Source organism: Syngnathus typhle, linkage group LG1 (assembly GCF_033458585.1).
Source record: "Syngnathus typhle isolate RoL2023-S1 ecotype Sweden linkage group LG1, RoL_Styp_1.0, whole genome shotgun sequence".
In the NCBI taxonomy this organism is placed as follows: Eukaryota; Metazoa; Chordata; class Actinopteri; order Syngnathiformes; family Syngnathidae; genus Syngnathus; species Syngnathus typhle.
Genome location: NC_083738.1, coordinates 29,054,091 through 29,077,270, shown reverse-complemented (window position 1 = coordinate 29,077,270; position 23,180 = coordinate 29,054,091). Strand labels below are relative to the sequence as shown.

Below are 23,180 nucleotides of genomic sequence, written 5' to 3'. Positions count from 1 at the left end.
CATCCCGCTGCCGCCGGCAATTAGTGATCACATTTGACGAATAGTTCCAAGGCATTTCCAAAGACTGGCGAGTGACACGGCGGCAGCATCCACCTCCCTCCCCACCCGGTGTGAGCCGTACACGCTTAGCTCCCTCCCTCCCGCCGCTTCCCTCCCTCCCTCCCGCCGCTTCCCTACCTCCCTCCCTCCCTCCGCTTCCCTCCCTCCCTCCCTCCCTCCCTCCCTCCCTCCGCTTCCCTCCCTCCCTCTACTGGATGCCGCTGGCGCTTCCCTTGCCGTCCGTGCCGTTGGTCTCCGAGGACAGCGCCTTGTTCAGCGAGTTGAGGCTGGCGTCGGAGGGCAGCGCGTCCCGCCGCGGCGGCATCCTCTCGTTGATGCGGTCCAGGCCCTTGGCCTCCTCGAAGCTGGTGATCTTGTGCTGGGGCGAGAAGCCCTTGATTGCTGCCCGGAACGAGAAGAGATTTCAATGAAAAAAAAAATCGATCAAATGGAAAAGCCCCGTCGGGTCGGTCGAGACCTCCTGAGAGAGAAAGCCAAAGAAAACGGCAACATTGGCTCAGAGTAGCGACGTCAATCCGTCGCACCAATTGCCCCCCCCCCCTTTTTTTTTGTGATGACGACGTTTGAGATGTCGGGGTACTCCGCCATGGCTCGCTTAGCGCTTGGCTCGTCTGCTCGGAGCGTGCAGCAATCGGGGTGTCGGAGAAGGGAGGGAGGGAGGGAGGGAGGGAGGAAAAGCATCTCTTCCAAGGAGTGCAATTGCTCCCCGAAGATAGCGCCGTGGTTTGGGACTTAGCATCAAGCAGGAGTTGGTTGCGCCTTCTTGTTTTTATTTTTTTGTGTCGTTGGCTTGTATGTCCGTATATCGTGTACTATGTCTCGTCACCGTGGGATAGTGGGAACGTTCTTTCGATTTCTTTGTGTGTCTTGGCATGTGAAGAAATTGACAATAACGCAGACTTGGACTTTTGGACTTTGAGTTGACTAGCGCCGCCGCCGCCACCACCACGCCAATTGGTAATTTGTGTGGCTTTGGCTCACTCCAGAGCAACTGGACGGAGCGTACTGTATCTCCCAACCTATTTGTCTCATTTCTAGCTTTTGCTTCCCGACGGTAAGACGGCCACCAAAGCGGTAGGTAGCTCTTGTTTGACTAGTAACGACGAGCCGGTTTATCCTGGCAAGTGGACGAGGTCGGGAGGGGCCGGCTTCCAAGCCTAATGGTCGAACGGCGAAGGCACCCAACAACACGGCTTGGGCTCTGAGCGTTTGCCCGTTGCTGCACGGCTCCGGTCAGACGCGGGTTCTCGGCACACGTCACGCCACGCCACAGAGAAGAGGAAGCCGAGGAGGCCTCCTCGGCTGGAAGCAAGCCTAAATAGCAGCGTGGCCAGCTACTATTTAGTGCGTGCGCACTTGACGTCCTTCTTGCCCGTGTGGCCAAGCGGGGTGGTGGTGGGGCGGAGGCTTCGGGCTCGGCGGCACCAGCGCTTTCTCCCAATGTGCTGGCGCTCACGCGGCTTTTCGTAAGGCTCGGGCGCTTTCAAACTGTTGGCAGGATGCCTGCCGCTTGCTTGCTTTCTTTCTTTTGGGGGAAGTCCAGATGTTGTGCCACTGAGAGCCACAAAATGAAAAAGTGAAGGCAGGCAGGTGGTCCCTTCAATGTGTGTTTGAGAAACATCCCAAATAAGTCTGATCTGATTTTCCACCAATAAATGACCACTCTCAGAAATGTGGCCAAAGCCGGACTGGGCCGCATTGAAGCAAATGTGATCAAATGGACGCCCTCTCGCTCTGGATTCTTTCGGTTTGGTTTTTGGAGCTGGATCCTCTCGCCGGCTTTGCTCTTTTTCCACGTCCCGCGCCACATACCGCCGGGTGGCCCTCAGTGGCACCTGGACACGCTGCTGGAGCGCCAATCAAAGGTCCTGCCGAGCGGTTCCCCTTTCAGATCCGCGTGGCCACGCAGGGCTTCTTACGTCCGTCCGCACGACTCTCACACAGCTACCAGGACGCCCCGAAAGAAAGCCCGCTCACCCACGCTCGCTCGCTTGCGCGCGCTGTGCAGAGCGACACAGGAGCTGGTGATTTACCTTCGTCAGCCTCAATAGCTTCGATAGTAGCTGAAGAGAAGAAGAGGGGGGTTGCAAAACCAGTGAGAGAGGTGAGCAAAGAAGAGGTCACGTTGTCAACCAGCACCGCCGACGCCCACCCACTGACAGATCCAGCGAGCGAGCGAGCGAGCGAGCGAGCGACCGTGCTCGTTATTGACGCATTGCCCGTCACGTTAGCAGACGGGCGAGATAGAGAAGGGGGGCGGGGGTCGAAGTGAAGCGCAGGCTAAAAATCCATCTCTCATGCTCAGTGGGGAAAAAAAGCTCTCTCACACACACACACACACAAACAACCGTGGGGACCAATAAAGTATCCCTCCTCCCTCCATCTACTCAAAACAAACTCGTTTCATACGGCCCTCAAAATCTTCCGGAAAACTTGGGCTGAGCATGTGAGATTTTTTTTTTTTGCGAGTAAATGTTCTTTTTGGCCACACGACGGAGGGACTGGTGCAAAAGGGGGAGGTGGCGGGCGGGCCAAGTTTGGATGACGAGCAAAAAGGTTTGAGAAGCCCCGCTCGAGACACCATTTGGGATGTTGTTTCTTGCGCGAGCGAGTCAGATCAGCGGGATCGCGGCTCGGATTTGCGGCCTCCCCTTTTATAGGCCGCCGCTCGTCCACTCCCGAGCATCGCTGCTGAGATCCAAACAAACGTTTTGGGGGGGTTCCTTTTTGACTCAAAAACACGACTGCAAATTGCTGGAGCTGTTTGGAATTCAACATGAGAGGATGAGCGGGACAACTAAAATCGCTCTCACAAAATGAGGCGGGTAGGGCGGTCGGTCTCACATGCGTGCGCTTAGCGGAATACAAATCTACCTGCGGCTTCTAGGGAGAGAGAGAGGAAAACAGAAAGAAGAGAAAGAAAGAAAGAAAGAAAGAAAGATGGGCCACATTTGAAAAGCAAGCAAGAGCAAGGCAGACTTTTTCTTCCCATCTGAGACGCAGACACGGCTGGGGCAGGAGCCCAGGGCGGCGCCCCCCGGTGGATCATAAGTGCGAGTGAGACTTTTTCCTTCCCAGCTCAGCCAGCCGCAGACACGGTTGGGGCAGGAGCCGTGGGGGCGGAGGGGGGGTGGCGGGCGGCCATCTTACCGTTCTGCAGCTTCTCCTTGCCGCCGGACAGCACGCCGCTGGGGAGCATGCCCGTCGGGGTGAGGCCCTTCAGCGTCAGCACGCTCTCGCTCTCCTCCCTGATGTGCAAACAAAGGTGCCGGCGTGAGCGGCTCCTCCAAACAAAACTGCCATCGTCTTGCTGAACGGATTTGTTTTCTTTTGGACCCAATACTGCCCGCCATCGCCTTTCGTTTTGCCATCGCGCTTTCGTTGGCAATGCCGTCTGGTGTTTTTTAGCGGGCGGGCGTGCGCGCGTGCAGGCGGGGCGCATTTGGGTCGGCCCATCTGTTAGGTCTAAATACTATCAGACATTAAACCACACACTGGAAGGTATTCCAACACCATCCCATCCACTAGTCGGTACCTGAGCACGGAGAAGACACGGGCCATCTTCCCAATGGCGCGGATCTTGTTACGGATGACTTCCTTGCGCGCAGAGGCCGTGGCACCTGGGGGTACAAACCATCACAAACCATCAGCCGCCGCTCGATTCAGCGGCAGGCGGGCGTGTCGCAGGCAGGCAGGCGGGCGGGCGTGTCGCAGGCAGGCAGGCGTCGCCATCGGCAATGCCCGACACGCTGGTCAAGCATCGCGCGTACGGCGGCACCCCGACCTCCCGACTCGTCTCGGCAGCTTCGTGTCCGAGAAAGAAAGGGAAACGAGCACACGGTCGCCACGTCGGCGAGCCGCTACAGCGCCGGCTCGCTAGCCACCGGCTCGCCACTCGTTTTTCAAACACATAGACTGGCTTTGCCATTCATTTGCGACCAGGGAAACGCATTTGAAAAGTCTACGCCGGGGCGCCGCCGCCCAGAAACCTTTGCTGACACGACGAGGAGCCTCGGTCGCAGGTCGGCGAGTACCTGGCAAAGCCGCTGCGTGAGCGCACACGCCGCCACCGCGGTGGCTGAAGTTTGTTTGTACCTGTTTTGGGGGCATATATTAGCTGTTCTTCTCATCAAGTACCCCCAGAAGAGGACAGAAGAAAAAGGGGATAGACAAGTCAGTGGATGGCTGCGGCATGAAAGCGGAGGCAGTGGAGGAAGAAGTGGGGTGGGGGGGGGTGGGTGGTTGGGGGGCGCAAAGAGAGCACCACAAGCGTAAAGAGAAAAACAAAGTCTGGAAAACAAAGAAGACAAATTAGAGAAAGTCAAAACAAAGAGGAAATGAAGATGTGAAGGAAACCTCGGGCGGGGTTGCGTGATGAAAAGCGTGAAGCTTTCGAGGAGCATGTCAAGAATGAGGAGAAAGAAACGCCCAGAGCACAATAAGAGCTCCATCCCGTTGCGCTTACCGTCCAGGTCCTCGTCAGTGGTCAGCTCGTCGTTGGAGCAGATGCTCAAGACGTTCACCAGCATCTCGGTCACTGCGGAAGGAGCAGAGGAAGAACTCCGGCAACCCGATCGAGGAAGCTAGAAAAAGGCTAGAAAAGCTGGCCCGACCGACCCTTTTCGCCGACAAAGGGCAGCGACCAGGTGAAGACGTCCATGAAGTTGGGCAGCCAGTAGGGGTGGGGCGAGCAGTTGAACTGGCGGATGTTCATCACGTTGTTTTCGTACTTCAGCACGGCCGCTGCGCAAAACGCAAACCACGAAAAGGGATCAAATGCAAACCAGCGGGCTCGGCCCTCCCGCTGTCGCCTCACCTTTGTTGTTGTAGACATCAAGGTAGTTGGGTGCAGAGAAGATGGTGATGAGGGACGGGAAGCCGGTGGTCTGACTCTTTCGGTACATGCGGTACCTGGCGAGCGCACGGGCAGCCAGCTGAGCGCGGCTGGCTCCATCCCCCCCACTACCCCCTTTGTCGCAACTCACCCGGCATCCTGCGCTTCGTGGGCCCGGATGATGGATAGTAAATTGTTGTGGTGGAGGAAGTCGCAAACAGCCGGGTAGCTGCAGCGGCCGGCACAAGGGAAAGGAGTTAAACGCCTTTGACCCTGGCTCGCCGACTCGCTAATCGAGCTGAGGCCGGCAAGTTTTGTCAGCGTCGAGCGTCCCGGCCCATCCCGGCCCATCCCAGCCCATCCCGGCCCATGCCGGCCCATGCCGGCCCATGCCGGCCCATGCCGGCCCATCCCGGCGCCACCCACCTGTAGAAGTAGGAGCAGCCCCGCACCGTGTTGTGCGTGAAATGCTCCTGGCTCTTCTCGTTGCCAAAGTCCTCCAGGGGGTCGGACCAGAGCAGGTCGCACATGGGGCCGTAGGCCGGAGGCTCTTTGAATCTGTCCAGCTGTAAAGAGCACATTGAAAGCACGTGAAAGGGCCCGAGCCAGACGTTTGTCCTCCATCGCTGGCCACTTGGCTTTGCTGCTCGTTTGCGGCGCAATTGCAACGACGACAACAACAACAACGACGACAACAACAACAAAACGCCCTGCCCTCCGGGGCCACCTACTTTCCTGATGTCATCCAGATTTGTGATCTCTGGAGAAAGTCCTCCGTGTACGCACAGGAACTGCTGGTTCATGAGCGCCGCCAGGGGAAGGCAGTCAAAGGCGTCCATGCAGGCGTCGTACACCCTCTCGGAATACTTGATTCGACCTGCCGCGCAGGCGGGCCGGGGAGGCGGGTCAAACCGGCAAGCATTGGCGGCGGCGGCGGCGGCGGCGGAGGACTTACATTCCTGCTTAAAGGTGAAATACTCGGTCAAATGCCGACATTCGTGGTTCCCGCGCAGCAAAAACAGGGTTTTGGGGTAGAGGAGCTTCAAGGCCCACAAGTAGAGCACGCACTGCCACCACAAGAGCGAGCGCTGCGGTCAAGACGCAAAGCCAGCCGGCCGGCCGGCCAGCCAGCGCCGGGTCGCTCCTCTCCGTCGCCTCTCGCACTCTGGCCGGCCACTCACTTCGATACTGAAGTAGCCTCTGTCCACATAGTCGCCCAGGAAGAGGTAGCGCGTGGATGCCGGGGAGCCTCCCACTTCAAACAGCTTCATCAAGTCAAAGAACTGGCCGTGGATGTCGCCGCACACTACAAGCGGAAACAACATCCATCCGTGTGATCTTCTTATCAGCTTTTTCCCTAGACTGACACCACCCACCGAGTTTCAACCCCCGCCAATAGCAGGCGTCAACTCCAAATATTTGAAAAAGAAAAAAACACAGCCGGTCGACCGCCACCGCTCCGTCTGGTTCACATGGTGGCGCCAGACCGCTGAGCGGGCGGGATCCGCACGAGGATGGAGCCGCCGCAATGAAACCTTTCAGCAATTCAGACAAAGCGCGAGAGGCCTGAGAGGGGGGGGGGGGGGGGTTGGGGCACACGCCGCCAGAAACAATGTGTCCGTCGCTCGGCTTCAGTCCACCTACCCGTACGCGCGAGAAGCACAAGAACAGGTGGGCGTAAATTAGCCGCGGCGAGGAACCATTTGTTCTGACCGCAGCCCGCGAGCGAGCACCCTGAGAAGCGTTGCGGCTAGCGAGCGGGCGGGCGGGCGAGTGGGCGGCTGTTACACAATGAAGCTTCAGAACCCACACGGGGCGCTCCGAGCGGCAGAGGCTTGGCCCGTATCGGGCTCCGACCGAGGCGGGCGCGACGACAGCGACATCGGCTGCCCTGGCCAACTGCAATGCGTGCACTTCAGAGAGCAAAGGTGGACTGGAAAGGACAAACAAACAAGTGCCTCAGCGCCTGTTTTGGCCGTGTGAGAGCGAGAATAGTGCAATTGTCTGCCTTCGTTTTTGCCTCCTCTGACGCAGGCACCTGAAAGGTTCGGCGTTGGGTGAACGCTTGGGTGGGCGGGCAAACACAGCCAGCGAGATAGCCAAGCGGCCCAGAGTAAGCCAGGCCACCGGTGGGCTGGGCCGGCAATTCAATCGAGCGAGTCAACGATGGCCGGTTGCCATAGATCCTGTGTCGGATTTGAAAGGCATCAAAGAAGCCTCATTGGCAAGTCTAATGGGGGGGGGGGGGAAGCAGGGGGGGAAGGAAGGAAGGAAGGGAGGAAGGGAGGAAGGGAGGAAGGGAGGGAGGGAGGGAGGGAGGGAGGGAGGGAGGGAGGGAGGGAGGGAGGGAGGGAGGGAGGAAGGAAGGACCAGGAAGGAAGGAAGGAAGGACCAGGAAGGAAGGAAGGAAGGAAGGAAGGAAGGAAGGAAGGAAGGACCAGGAAGGACCAGGAAGGAAGGAAGGAAGGAAGGAAGGAAGGAAGGAAGGAAGGAAGGAAGGAAGGAAGGAAGGAAGGAAGGAAGGAAGGAAGGAAGGAAGGACCAGGAAGGACCAGGAAGGACCAGGAAGGACCAGGAAGGACCAGGAAGGAAGGAAGGAAGGAAGGAAGGAAGGACCAGGAAGGACCAGGAAGACAGGCAAGCAGCCAGTGATGGTCATTTTGTTCATTTTGTGGCTTGCCTCCCATTTTGGGACCCAAACTATGACGCCGACATTTCCACGGCAACATTTGGAGCCGCACGCGTGTGCTGACGACGAGGCGGGACTCTTTGGCAAGTATTGAGCCGCTCGCTCCCCCCAAATCCAAAGCGGCCTTGGGAAGGGCGCTGGAGCCGCTCGGAAGGCGCAGGCGAAAGGAGCGGCGGGAAAAAAAGTAAACAGCTACCGACGCTCTCGGCTGGAGCGGAATGCGGACAACTTTGAATTGAAATTCAAGAAGGCGTCGGGCCACCTGTCACCGGGGCCTCGATGTCCAGCAGGTTCTTCTCGGCGCGCAGGATGGCGGCGCCCTCCCTGATGAGCCTTAGCGCCACCGCCTCCTCCACGCGTCCTTCCTTGGTCAGGTGGCCTTTCAGCACGTCCACTCTGGGCTTGCCCTCGCCGTCAAACACCTCTTTGGCCGTCAGTCGATGACTGGGCGGGAACGGAACGGCTGCGGAGATCAAGGCAAACTGGGTCAAAAAGGTGCCTCTTCATTTGGAAAGCTGCGCATGCATCCTGCTCAAGCTAGCGCCAGCCAGCGCGGACGCTAACCTCCATCCTCGCCGGAGGTGACGCCAGCGGTAAGCAGACCTGCACTCTGGCGCCCCTTGCCAAGCAGAGCCCTATTTGCCCTGCCAGCGGCAGCCACGGAAACTTGATATTCTTCCCGGAGCAAAATGAATTCTTCCCTCCCTCCCGCCCTCCCTCCGTCCCTCCCTCGCATGCAGCTAGGTAGGCAGGCAGGCAGGCAGGCAGGCAGGCAGGCAGGCAGGCAGGCAGGCAGGCAGGCAGGCAGGCAGGCAGGCAGGCAGGCAGGCAGGCAGGCAGGCAGGCAGGCAGGCAGGCCACTCTCGCACAATTCCGTTTTCACGCTTCTGTCCCCAAATCACTAGTCTCGGCCGTTTCATCCTGCATTTGCATTCACCGTGTTCATCGAGCGGAATCCAAGCGTTTACTGCCGCGGACCAGTATGAACGTCACGGTACGTTCTTCCAAATTCAACGGAGCCCTGTCCAGATGCTCCAAAAGCGCCAGCGACAAACAGACTGCCTCGACGTCACGCCAAAGTGTCAAGAAAACGCATCCGTCCCCTCCAAGCGTCTCCAACGAGCCGTCCGTCCCTTTGCGCCAGCGGCTCAGAACTAACAACAGGCTGGCCTCTGCTTCCGGAAGTTCTTGACCCTCAACGTGCATGCCTTTTTCTGTGGAACAAATTCAAGAGCTCGGTGACCCCGAGTCAATGTCATCATCACTAGCGTCGGTGAATCATCTCATCAGAGCGTTCACGGGGCGAAGCGTTGGTGACCATGAAAAGCTGCTGAGCTGAGCTGAGCTGAAAGCCAATAAAGTGCGTTGCCAGGGAAACAGTCTTCATTTTTGACGCACCGCAGTCGAGCCAGGCCTAAAACACGGCAAACAAACGGGTGGACGTGGTGGCGGGGCCTCTTGTGCATCAGCGACACTCGGCCGGGGCCGTTCGCTCCACGCATTCCAACGCATTGCAAGCCAGCGCGCACGCCGGCGCCATCAGTCAGAAATCCCCCCGATGGATGGGGGGGGGGGGGGGGGGGGTTACTGACCCAGGCAAGTCCCTGCAGCGGATGGGCAGAGTGGCAGCGGATCAATGACACAGTTACGCCCAAGATCTATCTCCCTGGTTTCAAACGTGCCGTCCATTCTTTGCCTCCATGGCGGGCAAAAAGAGACAAACATTGAGACCAGCGTGCGCCAAGGTGTTTTTTGCCGATGGACGGACGGTAGCCTCGTCCGGAAGTCTGGGCGGGCGCCACTGAGTGTCAAAGCTCGCTGTCTATAGTCACACTTGGCTGTGTTTGTAAACAAAGCACAATTGCGCCATTGTGGTCTTCAACGTTGACGTGCAAACGCTCGCCCGACTCGCCAACCGTGACACGGCTCTCGGATGGGCAGCTTTGGAGCCTTTCTGAAGACGCTGCCGCCGCCGCCGCCGCCTCCACTATGCCGTGACACGGGATTAGCTTTCATTAGCAACGCAGCTGTAATCAGCTTTGGAGGGAGGAGGGAGGGAGGGAGGGAGCGCTGAGTGAAAAGCGGCTGGCAGGAATGCGCCCCCCTTCCGTCAAAGCCGACAAACGAGGCAGGGGTCCCGCACCCAGCAAGTGATTCGGCCGAATGTTCAAGAGCACGTTTCAAACGAAATCCTTGGCAATGTAATGTGCATCGAGGGCAACCGGCCGGGGCTTCAAGTTGGCCAGGCTCAGCGAAAGACGACGGAAGATGACCCGCCGCCACCGCCGCCGCCGCCGCCGCCGCCGCCGCCACCGCCGCCACTGCCGCCGCCACCGCCGCCACCGCCGCCGCCGCCGCCGCCACCGCCCAGAGGGCTTTGCGAACCAATTGGTGCACGCCGGAAGAGCGTAGAAAAAGAGCACCCGAGTGGCACAGGTCCATTTGCGGGAGGGAAGGCATGAGCGCAATATGGTGGCGTGTGAAGACAAAAAGCTGTCGCTCCATCTGTGCCATGCGGCCGACCACAAACTATGGAAGGCCAAGAGAAAGCAGGGAAGGATTCGTAGCCATGGTTGTACAAAACGTGGCTTTTGCACCTGCACGGTGGGGTGGGGGGGGTTAGCCATGCCAGCGCCATGCCAGTTGGCTGCCTGCCGCACACTTCTCTTGGCCAACAGGGTACACGGTGCGCTCGGGTCCAATTTCTCCTCACAAAGCCTCCGGCGTCGGAAGGTTATGAGGTCAAAGCGCACGAGCACCTGCCAATGCGTGCGTGCGTGCGTGCGTGCGTGTCTAATTTCACCTGAAGTGTATATGCCCCGACAGACGCCGTGGCACCTCTGGAGGAAAGAAGGAGAGAAATAGCTAGCTAGCTAGCTAGCTAGCTAGCTAGCTAGCTAGCTAGTGGTCTCCAACCACCAGCCCCAAGAAGGGAAGGCTGTTTGATTGAAATGCTCAGTGCAGTTGACTTTGCTTTTTGGCACAGCCACTGCGCTTTTTGACAGGTGGACGGGACCGCCGCCTCCTGCCGCTCGCCACCGTGAGCAAAAGACGGGGGACTCAGCCGCTCACTCCACTGCAACATCCAGCGCGTGATGGATTTCAGCATAAGCATCGCCCATCCGTACGTAGTTCAGGCTGGTCTCAATTGGCTGCATTGGTGCTTCTTCAATCAAAAAGGGCTGGCAGGCAGGCAGGCAGGCTGGCTGGCTGACAAAAAGTGCAACCTCATGGAAATGCCACCATAGGCCATTAGCAGATTAAAAAAAAGAAAAAAAGCAAACCTGCGATGGAATGCGGCGGCACTACAGCCGGCCAGGACAAACGGCAAACACCGACACAAATCCCAGCAAAGGCTTCCTTGGTGACATTGCTCCACACCACTGCGCTCACCCAAGAGTGTGAACAGCCATTGCTCTCACATCCAATCCAGGTGTAGGCCTGGCCCGCCCGGGGTAGGCTTGGCAGGCTCGGCCCTCTTCCGCAGATTGCCATCTTGGCCGCCTTATGACGAGAAGGTTCACGTCAGAGGGGCGCGCCTGCTTCCTCCTCCGTGTGCTTTGTTCCTATTACAGCTGTTGGAGCTCAGAAGATGAAGCTTTCTTCCTCCAGCCTCCAGAAGAAAGGCTGACACACTGACCCAATTCCATGACGGGAAAGGCTCAGCCCGATAGCGAGGTGACGGCCGGTCGCAGCCGCCGAGATTAAAGACGGCGAGGATGCTCCTCTGCTTTGCGCTGCAAGGAGCGCTTCCTCCTGCTTGCCGGCGATTTCCGCCGAGCCGTCCGTGGCTTTCGGTTGGCCAAGCGGGCCTCCGTTCCACCGAGTCCATTCCTGACCACGTGGAAGACAAAAACCAATAAAAGTGGAAGGGGGGGGGGGGGGGGGGGGGTCGGTCTCTCTCTGCGAGATGGCGCAGACTAGGTGACAATTTGCTCCCAATTTTAAAGTGGAACGTTTCATGGCAAACGCGTGGGCCAAGCGCTTGCGTTTCCTCTGACCGCAATTGAGAAATCTCCAGCCAGTCAACTAACAGGAAGGGAAAGGAGCAAGAAAGCAACGGGTGACGCACAGAGCCGCTTCTTGCGACAGTCTCGGTCAGCCAGAGAAACTGGCTTTGTCTCAAAGCGGCCCCTGGTCGCAACAAAGTCCGACTAGAAGCGAGCCAAGAACATTTTCCTTTCTGTGTAGAGGAGAGAGAAGATGCCTCCCTCCAAGAGAGCTCGCTGATGTGGATCGGCGGAAGGCGGGAATGTCGGCCAGAGCAGCGTTTCCCATGCCGCAGAAATTGGATGACGGGGTGCATTATGGACAGGATAACGGCCCGCTCAGCCACTTGCTAATCACAGAATCTCGACAGTTACGAGCATGCGGATCAGCCACCGCCGATGGATAGCAATGATGCGGTGCGTTTGAGGACCGCCGGAAAGCCCGGTGTGCGGCTTGACGGGAGAACCTGGATGTACTGTCCATTGTACGTAAAAAAAACAAAAAGAGACGAATCGTGGCTCTTTCACCACAATAACCACTCAGCAGGGGGCGGTACAACGTGACTTGGGTTGCAATTTTTAAGGAACTAGTCTAAGAGTCAGGTTGAGTCTTTTGCATTTGAATCATAATTTGTTTAATCTTTTCTAAAAACGTTTTGGAAATGGTCATTTTCATCTACACACGTGTACATAGAGAGAGAGAGAGAGAGAAAGAGAGCGAGAGAGAATATTCCCAATGTAAACGTTTTGTGCCTTGGATGAAAAAAGGTGGCAAAAATTCAAATATTTTGGAAATACAATTCTTCACTATGTTCTCAAGTGCTAGTTGTTGCTGTCAAGCGAGCGGCACCCGTCCGTCCGTCCATCCGTCCGTCCGCACAAGACAAGGCCCTCTTGTATGACAGATTGGAGCAAAGTGTGGCACGTCACACTACGTGTTGTCAGTTGCCAGCAGGAGAGGAAACCGCGAATGCAACTGCCTGCGTTGCTTCTTTGCGCACACAAACCGATTGTCATCTTTATTGCGTTCTACTAGAATGCAAAAGGGAGAAAGAAGAACGCGGGCAGGAATACTGTAGTGGGGGGGGGGGGGGGGGATAAAAGAAAAGCAAGCTCTATGGTCGGCGGTACAAGCAAGCGAGCAAAAAGGAGCTTGCAGCTCGCCCTTGCGATGCTTGTTCACAGTGGCTCATGCGCTGCCACGGTGTCCGGCCCAAAGGGCGAAACGGTACAAAATGTGGCTTGTCGGGAGCCCGCTTGGGTCAGGGTGAGCCTCACTTCCTCGTAGGGCGCCGCCGCTGTCGGCGAACACCCTTGTTGTTCCTCCTCGCCAGCCAGCCTGCCAGCCAGCCAGCCTGCCAAGCAAGCAGCCAGCCAGCCCATCTAGCCTGCTAACCAAGCAACCCGCCCGCCCGCCAACTAACCAGCCCGTCAGCCAGCCAGCCAGCCCGTCAGCCAGCCAGCCATCTCAACCGTGAATCCGTCTCGCGGGTAGGGTTAGGGTGGGGGAGGAAAAATGTCAACGCAAAATGGTCGTGTACTCACATTTCACCGCCCTGTCCGTCGTCGATAACTTGGGCTCGTCATTCGGCTTGCTTTCGGACATTTCCAGTGTGAACGAATATTGAGCTGGGGCAGAAGAAAGTAGGCGGAAAACGCTTGGCTGGCCGCGTCGCTCTCGCCGGACAAGTCTCTTGCTGCTGCTGCTGCTGCTGCTGCTGCCTGGCTCCAGCCGAGGAAGGAAAGACGGGGGATCCCGTCAGCGGCCAAAAATACAGCGACGTTTGCAGGTTTTCGATTTCACTGCTCCGGCCGGCTGCGAGCTCGGATTTGCTCTTACTCCGCGCACAGTCGCCCCAACGCAGCGCGGAGAGGGCAGAGAGCGAGAGCGAGAGCGAGAGCCAGAGCCAGAGCTAGAGCTAGAGCTAGAGCTAGAGCTAGAGCTAGAGCCAGAGCCAGAGCCAGAGCCAGAGCCAGAGCCAGAGCCAAAGCCAGAGCCAAAGCTAGAGCTAGAGCTAGAGCCAGAGCCAAAGCCAGAGCCAGAGCCAGGGCGAGAGCCAGAGCCAGAGCCAGAGCCAGAGCGCACGCAAGCAAAGTGCTGGTTCCTTGAGCCCGCCCAGCCGCAACACTAGACGTTTCTATTGGTCCGGCGCACACAAGGCCACGCCTCCATCTCCCTTTGACGCAAGAAAAGGCGAACGATACTTGATGATCCCCTGCGGGCAAATTCTGCTTGCTTGCTTGCTTGCTTGAAAAGTCTAATAAGAGTCTGTTATGTAAAGCCAACTATTGACCGTGCCCAACAACGGCGTATTACTTGAAGCTGGCTTTGTTTTTTTTAAGAGCTACGGTGTCTTCATCAATGACATCATTGATCTAGCTAAAGTGGTCCCTGACCTTTGTTTATTCCAATTTTCACCCACTTGAATTGAAACGACACCACAAATTCTGTTTCAGCAGTAAAAAGACAAAGACAGCTGTTCAATGACGCAGGGAAGCGCCAGAGCCCATGCCGGCTCGATCCGCACTTGTGAAATCTCCAATTGATTCTCGTAACAAGACGTTGCTTGGTCTTTCGCCTGATGAGACGCTCTTGAGATTTTCAAAAAATGTTGTTTGTAATGTGCAAACGAGTCAGTTGTATGGTGACGGCTGCAAATAGGCTTTCAACGTGCACTTGGGCTCAGCTCGCAATCTGCTATGCGAGAGTTAGACAAAGGAGCCGAGTGGCCGGGCCGGGCCGGGCCGGGCCGGGCCGGGCCGGGCCAGGGCCGCCCCTGAAGCTTTGCTTGGAATTGATCGGCTGCAAGACTTGGAAAGGCGCCCGCTAATTCAATCCGCGTTGTTTACGTGCAGCCCGAGGAAATGAAGAGAGCAGAGCAGAGCGAGCGCACGTTCCAGCCATGCACTGGCTTTGATGAACTGCCGGCCGGAGGCACAAATGCCGCGCGGGCAATCCTTTGGGGCCGTTTACCCGCCCATCTATCCTCACAGCCGCAATGCCTTCTTGCCATGCCCGTTGATTCGTGGCTCCTTGTGCTTGATTGATGGCTTCATCAGCTTCTGCCATCTCAAGTGGGCTAAAAAGGGCTCTTGCCACGAGTTGTGCCTTTCATTGTGGCTTGGCAAACTTTGTAGCTCAGCTAGGTTCTTTTGTTCTTCTCGCCCTCAGGTTTCCGGCCAGTGCACTCGAGTCATGTGAGATGGCGAGGGCTACCCGCGGGCGCTGGACGACTCGCTCTCGCTCTCGCTCTCTTTCATCAAGTGGCCCGAAAAGCAAGTCGAGCGCCCGCCCTCTCATCGTCTTGCCACGAGAGCTTGATGCCGGCCACTTTTCCGCCGTTGACGCATTGAGGATGCCGTCATGCCACTCTCGGCTGTGGAGTTTTCGTTTCTTTTGGTGCAATCCGAGCAAACGTATTTATCTGGCCTAACGACCAGAACCAGAGTGGAGACGGCTTTTTGGGGCGGCGGCTGCGGTGGGGGCTGTCGAATGCCCCGCTAACGTGGGCGGGGTCGTTTTTTCCGCAGGTTCACCAAGCGATGAAGCGCCACGACCCCCCCCCCCCCCCCCCCCCGTCCAGCCTCCAATTCATCAAGGCAGCGATTCGGGTCGTCAATAACGGCGAGACGGATGGCTCCCCTGCTTGGCGCGCCGGCTGAATTGCTCACAGAACGTGCGTCGTCACGTCCAGCGGTGACTGGTGGGGATTGCGTTGGAGATTTCGAAATACAGCGAGCAGCGCTTTGGCAAATAGTCTATTATATCTATACATTAGTATATTGCCACTGCCTGTTGAAGTTTGCATTGAAAACAACCACATAGTTTGCATTGAAAACAACCGCATAGTCCGTTCGCTTATTGCTCATTTAGTCGCCCTCCTCGTGGCGACGACAAAGATGGATAACGACGGAAAGCCATTTGTGCACCTCCCCGAAATTGCGCTTTGAACGATTCTTTTTTATTTCACTCCCTATCGCGGCTTGCTGTCAAAATAAATTGCCTTACGTGAATATGTTAGCTTAAAAGTCAGAATTCTGAGCATAAAGTCAGAATTATGACTTTAAAGTCAGACTTCTGAGAATAAAGTCAGAATCCTGTCACCCTTCTTTTTTTTTTTCTTCACCGGCCCTAATCCTCTTCCGTACATAACAATGGTATCATGAACCAAATATTATTGCGACTAACTGAGGAGTTGCGACCGTCTCCGTGCGCGTGTTTTACTGCCCCCTGGCGGCCACGCTGCACAGCAGAAACATTGGACTGATGCCTCCCTCTCGCTCCCTTTAATAACGTCGACCAGGTGTTCTCAACTGCTTTAGTCCAAGGGACCACCATAATCACCAAGAAGCAACTCGGGGACCACAGCCTTGGCAGAATATTATTTTATTTTGCACCAAAGGAGGATAGACCTATACAGGCTATTTATTTGCATCTGTATGTATTTTGGGAATCTCAGCTACATGTGACATACTTTGGATGGGTAAATGATTGACAAAATGAGCTGGAATTTTATTTGGACAAAGGTTATCATTCTTTTCCATTTTGTAGACCCCACGTAATACCACCACGGACCGCTAGAGGGCCAATGATTGACAAAATGAGCTGGAATTTTATTTGGACAAAAGTTATAATTCTTTTCCATTTTGTAGACCACACGTAATACCACCACGGGCCGCTAGAGGGCCGCGGACCACCGTTAGTTAGTTTATTGTTTAGCACATATTGTTATATCAATAACTGTGCAAGGAGGGAGACGAAGCCTAGGGCTCGTAAAGAGTTCCACTCCTTCACCGTTGACGATCCCTGAAGTAGCCAATGAAAAGTTGAGTTGAAAACAGAGGCGTAGCCAGGAATTCTTCCAGTAGGGGCGCGCGCCCACAGGAAAAAAAAATCGAACATCACCCACGCCGTTCGCTGATCGCTAAAACAACATCCGGGTCCGGGAGGCAAACGGTGAATGGATAACATCGCGCACATAGAATAGCGCAAGCACAGACCGAAAGAGAAAAACGGCATGAAGATGAAGAATCGAAAAAGCTCGATTTTTTTTCAACCGGGGCGCAGGGAGTCCTAACCGGGGCGCGGCCCCGGCTTGGCTACGCCTCTGGTTGAAAAGACACGACGATCTTGGGGTTGTTTTATTTTTGGGAGGCCGGGGCGGATTTGTGGCGGATTTCAAGACAGCGGCGAGGCGAGGCAAAGCGCATGCTCGAGCGTGAATTTCAAGGACAATGACTCACTTTCCACCATGTCAGATTTGGTTTGTACCTTGTCTGAGTCAGGGTGAGTGGCCGGGTGGAGAAGTGCTTCTTCGATATTTTGCTGCCAGCTCGACGCGGCGCTAGACGCCGCACGAAGGCGACGCGGGAGGAGGACATGTCCATGATGTCGGAGAGCGCCTGGAAGTCCCGTCGACAAGCTCGCTAAACGGGAACGCGGTGCACGCGCTGACTATTTCAGTTTGGTGGCCAAATGCTTACAGCATAGAGAGAGCGAGAGAGAGAGAGAGACTGAGAGCGAGCGAGAGAGAGAGACTGAGAGCGAGCGAGCGAGCGATAGATTATTGCCCAAGTGCGTTCCGTCCGTACAATCAAATCAAAGGAACAATAATGAAATAAATCCATACGTACTAGATGAATAGATAGATGAAATACTCGCCGGTTTGACTTTTATGTCCGATTTCATGTCATCGTGGCTGATTGGAGGCCATCTTCATCCACGTGTGCTCGCCGTACCTGCGAAGGGAGGGAGGGAGGGAGGGGCCTCGCTTGCAGCAGCTGATGTGCTCGTAGCAAGTGATGTGCTCGCACCAGAGTGCTGCGGAAGACGCTCGGGTGTTCCACAAAGGCGTTTCTGCCTGCCTGAATGGGTGGGTGCGCTGCTGTGCGGAAGATCTGGACTCCGGGCCAGGTGAGGCAATGTCGTTGCGGCTCCCCTATCCTGCTCCTCCCCTATCCTCCTCCTCCTGCTCTTGCATAGATTGATCCAGAAGCCAGCTTCCGTCCGTCTTGGCTCGCTGCACTGGCAAAGTTTTGGGGCGGGGCAACTGATTTTGTGCTCAAGTGAAACCATGCCTAAGATAAAGAGCGCTGCTTTGTCCGTCCGATAGAGAAGCCCTTTTTCGGTGTAGGCGAGTCCAAAGCCAGCCTGCATTGCGTGTTCAGAGGCGCTCCCCGGCATGGCAGCTTTCATCACCGTGGACAATGAGCACAGGGAAGAAGAAGGCATCCTGGTAGGAAGGCGGGCGATCCCTCCGGAAGAGGCCTCCTCCGTCTCGCCCGGCCCTCTGGCTGCGGCCGTCCTCGCCCCTCCCCTCGTCCGCCTCCCGCTCGTCTTGGTCATCGCCTTCGGCCTGCAGCACACCTCGGCTCTCCTCGTCGTCCTGCCGGGATCCCAAGCCTGGGAAAGAGCCGCCGCCGCCGCCGCCGCCGCCGTCCTCCCGACTCCCCGCCGGGCCTCCTCCCATGCTGCGGGAGGAATGAAGGAGGCTGCTCCGCCTCCCTCCTCCGAGCCTACCCAGGGAGAATCCGCTTCGACTGAGCACCAGCCGGCCCGGCGGGCCGCCGTGCCCGGCCGCCCTCAAGGCGGCCACGGTGGCATTGAGCAGGGCGGCGGTTCCCGTGGGCGTCCTCAGTCGGGAGGGCAGACTGCAGCTGGACGCGGTCCGCCGACATCGAGGGCAGCTCTGCAGGAGGTATGTGGAGTTGAAGACCACCGGCAGCGCCAGGGGAGGTGGGTTCCCCTCCGGGTTGGGGGTGGTGCCCGGGGGTCCAGACACGGGCGTGAACGCGGCGGAGTTGTCGGTCCTGCCGCTGCCACTGCCTCCGCTGTCCAAGTCCATGAGGATGGCCTCAGAGTAGCTGGGAACCATCTGTTGGTTACAGCGGATGTGCCACTCCAGTTCAGTCATGTCCACCGTGTTGACCCGGGAGATGGCTCTGTAGCTGGACCCATTCAGAGCCGCGATGCATGGGATGGCCGCCATGCCCGCCCCTCCGTTCTCCGTCTCCCCTGGTCCTCCTCCGCCGCCGCCGCCGGGATCCTCGTCCTCCCCAAACAGCTTCTCCACGTGGTAGTGCACGTAGGCCGTGCGGTACTCAGACAGCACGCGCAGCGGCCACGAGAGCAGGAAAGCCGAGGCCAGCCAGAAGACCCAATACTTGGAAAACCACGGCTGGTGCGAGGGGTCCGGGAAGGCCAGGATGTGCTCGCGGAAATCCACGTTCTTCAGGTGCATGCCCTCCCTGGCCTCCATGTAGTCGTCCAGGCCCTCGTTCTCGCCGAAGAAGCGTGCTCGCTTGGGGCGGGAAGGACAAGTGAGTTGACAGCGGGCCGTGCCATGCACGCGCTTGCCAATCAATTCAAGGCTTTACGCTCACGTATGACGGCCAAAAAACCCCAATCGAAATTTGGAGGGAGTGGTGCGTGTCAAATGGCTTAAGGCGAGTTGATCTCTCGTCCTTAAGTTTAGGCCAGTTCACCTTTGCTTTGGTCTGTCAATTACCTGGGTGAGATAGGCAGCCTCAGAACGTGCGCTGGAGAAGCTGAGGAAGGGGAAAGGCGCTCGGTCGGTCAGTCGCTCGCTCGGCCGGTCATCTTTCACCACAAATTGCGAGCAGGCCATGGAAAATAAAGCTCACCTACCTGAAGCACTTGGTGAAGCGGAGGCGAACCGCCGAGTGCAACTGCAGCTCCAGCAGCTCCTTAGACACGTCTTTGACGCCGTAGCGGGCGTAGTCAAACTCGGAGCTGGAGGCGTGAGTGTTGACGCGTTCGTGATAGACCTGGAAAGACCACAATTGCAAATGTCACAACTCAAGTGGACTCGTCTCGTACCACCAATGCCACTAGTGCAGTGAGCAGGAAAGGGGACGCATTTCTCCGCACCGCTAGAGGGAGCCGTGTCTCTCACCTGCGTGGTCGTGTACGCGTCTCCGTTGCGGTATCTTGTCACCTGCCTAGTCCTCCTCACGTAATGGTAGCTGATGGCCTTCCACCAAATGCAGGGCGTGGCCTGCTGGAGCCGCTGCACGCGCTCGTACACGTCCTGCGAATGTTTGGCGTCAATGAAGCAAAAAAAAAGGAGCACACTTTTCAGAGCTTTGACTCCTGAAGAGTAGCTCCAAGCCTTTGAGCGTGGCTCCCCGAATCCCTCAATGGCCGGCTGTCCAGCCAGCGCAAAGTCTTGGCCAGTTCCGCTTTGAGCTTGAAGAAACACCAAAGATGGCCAGCAGACGGCAGCATAGGGCGAGATCACTGCCTAGCAAATGAGTGGGGAAACGGCGGAGCTTTGGAAATTTCACTCTGACCGCCGGTTTGAGAGGAATTAGCACGCTAGATGATTTGAGTTGGGAAGTAGAAGCCATGCCGGCGAGTGTACGTTCACGCACGACAAACCTGGAATTCAGCGTGCGCCAACACAGCCGTCTTGGAGAAGCAGTGCCAACACTCCACCAGGTAGACCACATAGAGCATGGCCAGGAAGGCCAGCGGGATGTAGAGGTAGCCGCCGGAGCACGGGCTCTCCAGGCGCCGCACGTCACTGTAGTAGGCGGTCGAGGTGGTGGAGTTGCTGGCGCCGGCGGCAGCCACGCGCACCGGCGACGAGCTGAGCACGGGCACGCGGCACAGGGCGCACCAGATCAGCGCGGCGAAGCAGCCGTACATCAGGAGGCTCAGGAGCAGGCACTTCCAGTGCGACTCCCGGCACAGAGACGCCGCCGCCGACCGCCGGATCGGACGTTGCTGAGGAGACGCGTGCAGAGACGTGTAAGGGAACGGCGGCGGCGGGACCATGCGGTCTTCCGATAGCTCCGCTTAGCATAGCGAGCGTTGGAGATGGAAGAAGCGGCTGACTATACTACTACTTTTCTTAGAAAGTTGAATTTTCTCATTTTTAGTTCCCGATGCTGTCGCCACCGTAGCGGCCCGTCCCCAGCGACGACCTTCCTGCCGCTAAAGGGGGTCGGTCCGAGTGTGGAAGCGTGGCTGGCGACCTCAACGGAGACATCGCCACCCGGAACGTAATTACAAGCACGAGCCATGCAGTGAGCGCTATTGCTTGCATGGCTAAGTGAACGCGGCCTCACTTGCACTGTGCGGATGTCATATTACAGCCAGCCCTCCTTCTCCAGCCTCTAGTTCTGATTGGCCCGTCAGAGCCCGGCATCGCGATGCATGTGAATAATTTAGTCACCTAGGATGCTTGGAGACGATTCTGGAGCGGACGCTGGCCAGAGGACGCAACGCGGCTCTTTGGACATAGCACGGCGTGCTTGAAGGTCGCCCATCTCCGGCCTATTTCAGATGCCGTTGGCCTGCCCTGTCTCTGAGCTCCACGGGCTCTACCTTTGCTGACGCAACGACCTCTGAGTTTTGCCTGATACAGCCTCCCTCGCTCCCTCCCTCCCCCAACGCTGGCAAAACAGATAGCTTGAGCGCCATATACGTATGGCTATATTGTCGCCTGCTCGCCCCGTTTTCAAACAAGCATTTATTTCTCTGCTTCCATGCGAATGGAAGCCCCAGCCGCCTCAGAATCAGTAGGAGCAACTGAAGTGTTTGTTCACCGATGGGATTCCAAATTTGTCCTCAGCTTTCTGACACAACAAATCTCCGATGTGGCCGTGTTTGATCGATTGCCGTGTTTCCTGGTATTCAACCACAGTCCACACGTTTGTTAGCGGCCTTCCCATTCCGCTGCTGAGCTGAGGTGTGCTATAATTAGCAAATCTTGCCATGTGGGCAGGCAGACCAAGAAGTGACTGAGGATCTGGAAATGTATTTTGTGTGTATACATACATTCTTATACACCTATGTGTATTTACGTATGTACTGTATGTTTCTAGTCGTAGGACAATGATGGTCAGTCGAGAGACAAAGTGTAATAAAACGAATGAAGGACTCGACTGCACTTTAGCAGTCGACTATTGACTGAAGGTAAATGGGATAAGTGCTTGAGAGGGAGGTTGGAGGGAGGGAGGGAGGGAGGGAGGTTGGCGGATGGGAGGTTGGCGGATGGGAGGTTGGCGGATGGGAGGTTGGCGGATGGGAGGTTGGCGGATGCGAGGCCGCCATCGAGTCCATCCGGGAAGGCAAAACAGGAAGCACACTCGATCGCATGCATCGCCTATGCTCTCCATGGCAGCAAGCAAGGAATGCTGGAACGGGGCATTCGACAACAAAACGTTTACGTCTTAGATTTCAGCACTTTGGCAAATGGTGACCGTTTCATGAGAAGGGGGGGGGGGGGGGGGGGGCAATGACGACGGTACGGCCACTGCCAGTTGAGCTTTCCTGTCAATTTCAACCTCCAAACGAAACGGCCTTACCTTTGACACTGGCTAGCTAGATGCTCAAATAAATGGCAAATGCCGTTGACATTGGCCACCTTTATGGATTTTCTTCAGGCTCCACAAGAAACGGACTCGCGTTCGAGTAAGTTGGTAGTAGACGAATGGAACTCGATTGTCTTTTTCTTCACTCACGTCTGCACGACTACTATCGGACACTACAGTGCCTCCTGGTGGTCGAGGCTGGCACACCCACCGCTGTGGAGCAGTCAGTCAAACCGCGCGCGATGCACAGACACTTTGGCCTCTTTATTTGATTGCAAAGATGGGACTAATAATCGATTGGTGATTTTTTGAAAAACGCGTCCAGCTGCTGGCACTTTCCGCTTCTCAACAGTTCACTTTTCTCCCATTTTTGGAGTCCTCCGTGACAGCCGTGCGATGAGCCTTGTGTTGATTGAATCAAATGAAAACATCTGAATTGACTTGGGAAAATCATGATCGTCAATTTTGCCGATTTTCTGACCATGAGCAAACCAGGAAGTGAATGCTAATCCATTGGCTTGTGCCTTTTCTGTTCTGCCGATTTGAAATGTTGTACTGCGTTGTGGAAATTCAAACGTTTTGAGCACGTCATAAGCAAGCAAGCAAGCAAGCAAGCTTTGATTCAAATAACCATTGGCTGCAAAGCGTTTAGAAAAAAGTCGGGGAGATTGAGCAATATGTACGGCTAATACAATCAAGTTGAGCCTACTCCAAAGATGTCATCTTCGCTCTGCGTTGCCGGCTGGCCGATCGAAAACAAGCGCCCGCCCGATCGAGTGTCCTTGACCCGCTTCGCCCTTCCCTTCAATGACACGGCGTGTCCGCATGCACCGCAACTTGTCGGCCGGCCGGCCGGCCGGCGGCGCCCACCGTCCGGCGTCCTTACCTGCTCTCGTCCCGAGCCTTCCTCCAAAATGGGCTCTCGTGCGGCGGCCCTCTCCTCCGTCCGCATCTTCCCTCCTGCCGCTCCTCGCTTGTGCCCGTGCCCCCCCTCCAACCCGGCCCCAACCCGGCCCCAACCCAACACCCCACCACCACCCCCCAGCCCTCCCCTTTCCTCCCCTCCTACAAGCGAGCACAGGCGGCGGTGGCGGCGGCAGCCGTGTCCGAAGGCTGCAGCTGGCACTTCCTCCCGGGTGGAGCAGCGGGCTCGGTCACGTCGGTCACCCCATCTGCCGCAAGTTGGTGTCCGCTTTCACGATGACGGCGCCTGCGGCAAACGGGCATCGTCGAGTCCGCCTCTTGGAGCTCAGCGATGTTCGGCCGG

At 56.9% G+C, this 23,180-nt stretch overlaps 2 protein-coding genes across 8 annotated transcripts; both read right to left on the bottom strand.

Annotated features, from left to right (window-relative positions):
* Positions 1 to 229: 229 nt before the first annotated feature.
* On the bottom strand, positions 230 to 13,617 carry LOC133156914 (protein phosphatase 3 catalytic subunit alpha). Of its 7 annotated transcripts, none has more exons than XM_061283025.1 (15): positions 13,118 to 13,615; positions 7,846 to 8,046; positions 6,076 to 6,200; positions 5,850 to 5,961; positions 5,626 to 5,771; positions 5,321 to 5,460; positions 5,046 to 5,123; positions 4,877 to 4,971; positions 4,678 to 4,803; positions 4,526 to 4,597; positions 4,156 to 4,182; positions 3,596 to 3,680; positions 3,211 to 3,308; positions 2,094 to 2,123; positions 230 to 441 (listed from the first exon to the last, which is right to left on the bottom strand). In XM_061283025.1, the coding sequence occupies exons 1-15, from the start codon at positions 13,176 to 13,178 to the stop codon at positions 248 to 250; spliced, it is 1,590 nt and encodes a 529-aa protein (XP_061139009.1). In that variant the 5' UTR covers positions 13,179 to 13,615; the 3' UTR covers positions 230 to 247. The 7 variants fall into 7 exon arrangements, with proteins under 7 accessions (XP_061139009.1, XP_061139062.1, XP_061139052.1 ...); XM_061283078.1 differs by lacking the exon at positions 13,118 to 13,615 and adding an exon at positions 8,521 to 9,064; XM_061283068.1 differs by lacking the exon at positions 13,118 to 13,615 and adding an exon at positions 8,148 to 8,275.
* Positions 13,618 to 15,943: 2,326 nt separating this feature from the next.
* Positions 15,944 to 22,892, bottom strand: LOC133161931 (transmembrane protein 151A-like). Its single transcript, XM_061290675.1, has 6 exons — positions 22,800 to 22,892; positions 19,974 to 20,321; positions 19,489 to 19,623; positions 19,221 to 19,360; positions 19,081 to 19,120; positions 15,944 to 18,873 (listed from the first exon to the last, which is right to left on the bottom strand). The coding sequence occupies exons 1-6, from the start codon at positions 22,863 to 22,865 to the stop codon at positions 17,737 to 17,739; spliced, it is 1,866 nt and encodes a 621-aa protein (XP_061146659.1). The 5' UTR covers positions 22,866 to 22,892; the 3' UTR covers positions 15,944 to 17,736.
* Between the last annotated feature and the right edge of the window lie 288 nt (positions 22,893 to 23,180).

What these genes read in the sequence shown, in the direction of transcription:
- LOC133156914 (XM_061283025.1), bottom strand. Translation starts at nt 13,178, where the DNA reads ATGTCCGAAAGCAAGCCGAATGACGAGCCCAAGTTATCGACGACGGAC. An exon ending in GACGGACAGGGCGGTGAAAT is followed by an intron (nt 8,047 to 13,117) that starts GTGAGTACACGA and finishes TGATCTCCGCAG; the next exon opens with CCGTTCCGTTCCCGCCCAGT. An exon ending in GCCCTTTGTCGGCGAAAAGG is followed by an intron (nt 4,598 to 4,677) that starts GTCGGTCGGGCC and finishes CTCCTTCCGCAG; the next exon opens with TGACCGAGATGCTGGTGAAC.
- LOC133161931 (XM_061290675.1), bottom strand. Translation starts at nt 22,865, where the DNA reads ATGCGGACGGAGGAGAGGGCCGCCGCACGAGAGCCCATTTTGGAGGAA. An exon ending in TGGCGCACGCTGAATTCCAG is followed by an intron (nt 19,624 to 19,973) that starts GTTTGTCGTGCG and finishes AAACATTCGCAG; the next exon opens with GACGTGTACGAGCGCGTGCA. An exon ending in ACGCGTACACGACCACGCAG is followed by an intron (nt 19,361 to 19,488) that starts GTGAGAGACACG and finishes TGGTCTTTCCAG; the next exon opens with GTCTATCACGAACGCGTCAA.